This window comes from Pholcus phalangioides, unplaced genomic scaffold (assembly GCF_987345545.1).
Source record: "Pholcus phalangioides strain wild (caught in Gottingen) unplaced genomic scaffold, Ppha-v1.0 ptg000024l_1, whole genome shotgun sequence".
In the NCBI taxonomy this organism is placed as follows: Eukaryota; Metazoa; Arthropoda; class Arachnida; order Araneae; family Pholcidae; genus Pholcus; species Pholcus phalangioides.
The window spans coordinates 24,388,508-24,396,612 of record NW_028301616.1 but is presented as its reverse complement, the minus strand read 5'-3'; the positions used below and the strand labels follow the sequence as shown (position 1 = coordinate 24,396,612).

General features: G+C 42.3%; 1 protein-coding gene across 1 annotated transcript; it reads right to left on the bottom strand.

Moving 5' to 3' along the window:
* Window positions 1-1,515: 1,515 nt before the first annotated feature.
* On the bottom strand, window positions 1,516-2,793 carry LOC149069056 (uncharacterized). The gene has a single exon (XM_089250342.1). It carries the CDS (start codon window positions 2,791-2,793, stop codon window positions 1,516-1,518), a length of 1,278 nt encoding a protein of 425 aa, XP_089106468.1.
* Between the last annotated feature and the right edge of the window lie 5,312 nt (window positions 2,794-8,105).

Here is an 8,105-nt window from a genome sequence, read left to right as displayed (position 1 = left end):
GCATATTATGCTGTGGTGAACTTGGAAAAAGAAACTTCATCAGGCCTGTACCGGAAGTCGAACTCCCCAGGTCCTCTCGTAAATAAGTCCAATGCGCTACCATATACACCACTGGAGAGATACGACCATCCATATATTGGGCTGAGAAAAAGCCGTCTCAGTCTCTCTACCGACTCACCTGTGGATGGTCTGTTGGAGTTAGGGTAATAATTAATAAATAAATAATAATAATAATACCACTACTTAACCGTACATGCACCTCGTACACATTCCTCTACGGAATTTCTAACGGATTGGTACATGCCGGAATGCGTGATCTGAGTGTATGTGGCCCTAACGTTTTTTTTTGTCCTATCGGAATCGTGCTTGGTTCGTGTTCTTGCTGAAGCTGCCGTCTGCCTTATATATTTTCAAATAAACATGGAAAATGCTTGAATTTGCATGCTATGAAAGCATATTGGGTTGTCGGTAGGCCTGCTCTCTGCCGAGACCTTAAAAAAAAAGATGACCACAAACCAACTTCAGCCGACCATAACACCAAACATGGCCCCCGCTCTGTCCCTTGCGGGATATAAGCGGATTACCTTGCGGCTGGGCCATGCTGGAAGAACTGTCCTGACATCCGGGCCCGGCGAACATCCCCCGACTCGCAAGCCGCCGGGACCCCACTCCATCCCAAGCAGCCACACTCCGGGAAGCTCCCGGAAACCTGCGATGGTCAAGAAGGAGTATAGGTGGACCGCCCGCCAGATCTCCGACCCAGCAAAAACATTCCGAGGCACTCGGCTCCCCTAGTCCACGAGAGAACACCCCCGTCCGCCACTCATCGCTCAAAGGAGCAACAGAACGGAACCAAACGTCCGTCCCCCTCCGGCAGCCCGCGCCCGTCCATGCCAACACCGCACTCCGTCCCCACCAATCCATCCGTAGATGGACCCGTGGGATCTCGGTTGCCAATCACTCGCTTCAGCTCCCTTGCCACCTGAAAGAAAACATGCATACATGGCACATGGAAGCACTGAACAGAAATGACAGCAAGTGCTTAACATCAAGTGGAAATTGTCAGGAAAGAACATGACAAACATCGCAGTTCTGTTAAATGAGCGGGGCAGAAGAGAAAAAAAAAAAATATATATACAGTGATATGGTGAAAAATATTCCCATGAAACATCACAGTCCATCCGATGAATATCCAGGATTACAGAGCAGTGGGAATTCGAGAGACTAGACACAAAATAGTCTCACAAAACATCACAGTACAAAATGCATTCCAGAACAAAACCAGCGTTGTGGCAATTCATGGTTCACTACAGTAGATCGTAGAGCTTACAAATATATATATGGATACATGTGAGTAAATGCAAATACATAGAAAAGATTACAAAGCTACATGAATATGTGAAAAAGTATAAAAAAGGCAACGGAAATCTGAAGAACATCATTGTCCTAATTTCACTAAGAGTTGACAATGGGAATTCATGTGAAACCTCGTTGTTCGATGAAAGAATGAAAAGTTTATGGTTCGTAATCGGAGTCTGAGCAAGAATCACCTACATCATGACCCTCTACAATACCAGTCACTGGTCTAGGATGGATGAAAGAGTCTTGATTATTTTCAAGTTGATTGATGAGCATTTTAATTTGATCGTGGAGACCAGAGGTATTGAGCACTGAAGTCATCCACGATTGAACATCATTTGCCTGGACCCGGATGTGTAGATTCGCGGTCAAAGGGCAAGTGGTCGCGTAATGGTACGATGTGCCCTCCTCCCCGCATTTGCACTTTTCTGTTCTCTTGTGGAACCTGGCAAGGTAGGCGGGAAATGGACCGTGTTCGGAAAAGAAGAGGATCATTTCCGTAGTCCATTTCCTAAGCTTGCAGTTAACGGTGGGGAGCAGAGCGAAAATTTTGCGACCAGTCTTTCTCTCGTTAGACCATCGATGCTGCCATTTGGTCATCATTTCTTCATGAAGAATGTTGGTTGCCCATGACACGGGGAGAAATATCGTGAAATCTGGTGAAGCTCTGGTCGTCGCTGATTTGGCCAGTTGATCGGCCCGTTCATTACCATATGTGCCCTCATGGGCTTTCACCCAAGCAATTTTAATATGTGGATTGTCACATAGAACTTCACGGATTTGTCGGGCCGTACGATGTTGAGATAATGGGTTTTTGATGGCAAATATGAATGACAGAGAGTCAGTGTATATACTCACTGGTTTTTTACATTCTAGAGCCTTTTGGACGGCCATATCAATTGCAAAAAGCTCCGATTGGAACACAGTATTTGAGTCATTTAATTTACATGACCATTTGTAGATTTCCATACCTCCTTTAAGTATGATGAAGGCTGCAGCCACGCCGTTTTCTGATTTTGAACCGTCCATGAAGATGTTAAGGTCGGTATTCTCCTGCCCTATTTTTGCAGGTGCAGTGGAGATCTGTTCTTCTTGTGGATAATCCGCTGGGTGATGAGTCCAACGTGTTGTCTTGGTCTGGAGCTGGGAAGAACTGATGTTGGTGCCATCCTGAAGCTCGATATTTTGTTTGTTTCTGAGTAGTAGACCCTTTTTAGCTTCAAAACCAATGACCAAGCGCAGTGGGGGTAAGCAGGCTAGAACCTGTAAGGCATTTGTGGGTGAGGTGGAGTATGCTTTCAGAATATATAATAGGCAACCTCTCTGGATGGAATCAAGTTTTCTACCTTGCTCCTCCGTAAGTTTACCTCCCCATGCAGTGGCACCATATGCTATTATCCGCTGTGCGACAGTCAAATATAATATTCTGCGCATTCTAACACTGATGCCCCAGTTCTTGCCAGTGGAGCACCAGAATCGAGGGAGAAGTGCATTGATCCTTAATGAGATTTCCGATATGTGTTCGTACCAATTACATTTGTCATCAAAAACGACTCCAAACTTCAGCCGACCACCACTGTGTACCAACGGAGTTCGAGCCTGGATCCTCCACCCCGAGAGACCAGCACGATGCCTAAACAACCGCACAGCAGCGTTAACGGAGGCCGCTAATACATATACTTCCGCACCTCACGCCATAGTGCGTGAAACAAAGAGGGCAGGGTCGTGTCTCAAGTGGTGTATATGGTAGTGCATTTGACTCATTTTCAAGAGGACCTGTCTATTTTAATCGATTTCTGTTCATTGAAATGCTATTAAAGTCTGGTAATAATTTTTCTTCCAAACATTCTCTCGAACAAATTAATTGCGCCACGCCCCCCTCTATAGGTCAATCCTGAGTGCCCCCCCCCCGCTTCAACATGGTGTTTGCATAAGAAAAAAATTCAGGCACTTGCCATATTCAAAGACAGATGGTAGCACCAATACCTCACGATGCGAACACAATTCGTAATACGTTAGGGCTACGTGTACACTTAAGAGTACATGTTCCGACTTGTACCGATTCATTAAAAATTCCACTGATGATTTCGTGCTAAGTGCTGGGTCCGTACTGTTAGCGCCCCATTCCCCTTTTATAATCATTCATACACAGATGCACTCACTTTACCATGATTGATGTCTAAACTCTCGTAAATGGGTGAGACAGTTTCAGGAAAGCCAGAGATCATGTGAACCACGGTTAGGGGTCATTCAAGTATTACGTCAGCATCGGGGGGGGGGGAGGGGTTTCGGATTTGCTGACTTTTGATGACAAGGGGAGTGGGGGGGGAGACTGAAGGTTGCTTACGTCATCAACCCCTTTTTGAAGATAGGAAATATTCTAAGCTGCTGACGAAATTTTGCTGACAGGGGGGAGGGGGGTCAGTGTGTTGCTGACTTTTGCTGACAGGGGGGGGGGTAAAAATATCTGAAAATCTGCTTACGTAATACTTGAATGGCCCCTTATCGGATACAACGAACGGGAAAACAAAAGTGTGGTCCGTCATCCGCGTCCTCTGTTCAAAATTTAAATCATTCACTGTATTAAAAATATCCTTGACTGTTTTCGGAAAGCAAATAACGACCTTATTCTCATATATATATATATACTGTATATAAATGATAATGAATGATTACATAATTTACATGCGAAATAGGGAAAAAAGATACACACACACAATACATGGAAAACGATCGTTTTTTTCTTTTGTGTTGCCATATATTAATGCTTAAAAGACATATATTTACATTTAAATAAAAATATTCAAAGTCCCGTAATTTTTTGATAATAACGGTGATTATTATTTGCCACGAGGGGAAATTAGTTGATGCATATCTTTCAGGATGAAAAGCTTTCGTAGCGCTTAATTGAAATTTCTAGAATTAATTAAGAAGCGTGTCGATGAATGAATAACCAACGTTTGTTTTACATGAATATGATAATGAGGGTGATGAAAAAGAACAACAACAACAAAGAATACACAGAGCAAAAACGGGATATTCCCCCCCCCCCCCCGCATTTGTATGTACAGTGGAACTTCGATTAGCGAGTGATTTGGTGACCGAGTAATTCGCATAACGAACAAAAGTTTTGCACACATTTTGACTCGGTTAATGAGCGATGACTTGACTCCTCATTACTGAGCTTTGTTTATTTATTTTCACGTTATCGCAACTGAGATGATGGTTTCTTCGCTTGCGTCCACACATGTACTGTGGAATTTAGGGTGATAATCTCCCCTACAGTCTCCGGTCTGCGTGCTTCACTCGAAAAATGAACGCACCTGCGAGCGTGACTATTTACGATACGAAACTAGAAGTAGCATTATAACCACGCGTATATGCGGTTGAAGTTTCTTTAAATTCTTCTTGAAGAAAACTGTGGGCTGATTCCATTATTGAACGTGACATTGAGGGGATAACTTTTTCAAACATTTTGTTCCCCATCGTCCCCTTCAGAAATTCATTTCTCTCATTGCCTCTCGATTCAAGCGAAACTATAGGATCCTATGTTATACTCGTAGCTTCTATCGCCCCCTGGACCATTCCATCACCCACCAGGGTGCGATATTGCCCACTTTTGGAAACAGTGGGGCTAGCTCATGAAAAGAAAGCCACCATTTGTCGAAGGGATTGAGTCCTTGGGGAAGATATGAAACTGGAGGTGAATGAGAACGACATTCAAAGAACCAGTGGAGGAACATGGCTAGGAGTTGACCGTAGATGAAGTGGTGGATCTCCTTTGCACGCAACATCAAGAGTTTATGGACGGTATCTCGTCTGAGGAAGAGAGAAGTGAGAAGTCCCTCACTTTAAATGAGATTAAAGAAATGTATAGAATGTGGGGGATTCTGTGCAAAATTTGGTAGAAAAGAAGAACCAATCAAATAAATCTGTCCAACACACACAATACATAACACAATACAAACCATTTCCGAAAAACGAAAAATTCTGAAGAAGGAGACAAAAGCGAGTATCATTGGAATTACATTATTTATTATATTATTATTATTGTGTTGTATTATTGATTGAAGCCGTTTTCAGTCATTTTTATGTGAATAAATAATTGTGTAACGAATTATATCAGAGTTTCCATTATTTCCTATGGGGAAGTTTGATTCGAATAGCGATCGATTCGGATAACGAGCACGTCGGCGGAACGAATTAAGCTCGTTAACCGAAGTTCGACTGTATATGGTATACATTTAAATAACAAAAAGGTTCCATTATAAGCGAAACATTTTGTGCAAATGCTTCTTAAATCGATATCTTTCAAGGAATATTGATGTGTACCTAGAGCAGAAGTTATTATGTAATAACGAACGGGTTCAACGAACCGTACGTTCAATTAAGTTGTAGAAATTTTTAAATTTTTCGCAATCCCCCTTAATATGTATTAGTCCAGTGTTCTTCAGTCGCTGGTTCGTAGAACTTTTCTGCCAGTCCGCGAACCACTAGCCAGATGAGAAGGGTGCTTTTGAAATTTCTATTTAGTGTGTGAAAAAACAACAACAAAAACTGTTCAGCCGTGTAAATAATATAAACCGAATAGAGATATCGAATGGAATTGAATGCAGTAAAAGTCCATTATAACGACGGTTCACCATCACGAGGAAAATAGCCATTTTAACGAACTTCTCCTTATCAGGTTATAAAATTGTGAAATATTTCTACTTTATTTGCATAAGGGTACGGACATAGTGTAAGCTTGTTTCCGATTCTTGGAATCGGCGCCCGTTGCTGCTGTTTTAACGACCCGAATTTCGTGGTTTTTTTTAAACCAATCCGTACTGCTTACTCGTAGATTCGGAAATCAGCATGCACTACGTTCGTTAATTACGTACAGTTAATTTTTGTATCTTTAACACTAGCTATTTGACAATCACAAGCAAATCACTCGTTATAATGAGATTTTCGTCATTAACCGTACTCGTTACGACGCGTCGACCATTCGACCAATTGAATTTATTTGTCTTGAAAACGTGGCAATTCTTGTATAAACTTACAGTATTTGTTTATCGGGGTGCCGTAGATGAGACTATAACGGCTCATATCCTCTCCAACACCCTTAATAGATCAAGGATTCCAAAATATTTTACAAGAAACTCATTGCTTACAGATACGTATTCTACATCACTAGAATTATGTGATTTTTTTCAAATCTAAATCGACAAGCTTGGTTGAAACCCTTCCGGAAAGAACATCGTCAAGTGCTTCCAACTGCGAAAAAAATAAAGGAAGATCACACACGTTCATCCTATTCAAATACAAATACAACGCCACAACAGGCAAATTGCCCAACGAGGTGGCTGACTTAAGAACATCATGGATCCCCGAGCCCCTACCTACTACTGCTACACCACACATGAACCCAACCCCCCCCCCCGCGGAACCCCCCAACGAATCGGTACATGCGGGAATGTACGTGTAGTGCAACCTGACGTAAAGTTTTGTTTCTGTGTAATGCTTGTTATGTGTAGTGCTGTCATCTGCCCCCAGTTTTACTAACTATGAGTGAAGTGTTATGGTTGAATGATTTACCGTTGTAGGACTGTTGCTCTCTGTGGCGAGACTTTTTAACGGGGAGATCGGCTCGCATTTGCGCCTTGAAGTTGGGAACCACAGAAAACCAACTTCAGCCGACCACCACTGTGGGGTTCGAACCCGGATCCTCGCATCACGAGTCCGGCACTATAACCACTCGACCACCACAGCGGCGACCACCCTAGCTATTCAAAACCTAGAGGCGAAGTAAAACTGAAATCCCATCGGGAATATAGAAAATACAATTCCCCCCAGTCTCGAGTTTCCTCCACTCTCACATACATCGAGAGGTCGTTTGCATAAAATGATTAAAAAACTAAATAATAATAAAAATATATATTAACAGATATCAATGGTTTCACCCACTAATTCTTTGTGTTACAATTCTATTTTGTCTTAAAAATATTATACCATGCTCTAAAATATTAAAATGTTCCAAAAATTTCCGGAAACAGCTATGTGGCGGGGGAGGGGGGGGGTCCTTCAAGATAAAGTCCCCCCGGCCGGTCTTCCTAGTGTTTATAGTTCCTGATGGATAGTTGAGGCTGTAGACAACCGAGAACTTAAACAAGAGACACCCTGTACTTTGAATGCATCTATTCACACTCATTGGAAGAAAAGTCATACAGACTGAAATCACTGAATACACAGGCAAGGGAATTAACGTTCATCGGAAATGCCGCGTAGATACAAATTTGCACGAAATTCGAAGAAACCCACCTTATATAGTGTATAGCCGATACTATTCATCGCGTTTCCATTCACTAACGTAGATTAAATTGCTGAACGTCTAAACGAACAGCTTCAAAGTCTTCTGACAAATCAAGTGCGACATGAAATCGGAAATGCGCATTCGCACGCGACCCTTAACAAAACAAACACTTTTAATGACGTATGTGTGTATGTTGGATATTCTGTCGCTCGCAACAAAAACAACATCCAGTATTTCTCCTGATTCGAAGAGAGAGAGAGATTTCTCGCAGTTACTTACATACATGCTAAAACTTGTATTCGGAGGGTAAAGAGGAATAGAGAGGGCGCGTCGTTAAATCTCTTTGCAAGGACGAAAATTTAATGTTTTCTTATATGCTGCGATGCGAACACATTACGTAAGCTCGAATAAGCTGGAATAATGAGGGGAAGGACTCATTCCCTTTTTGATG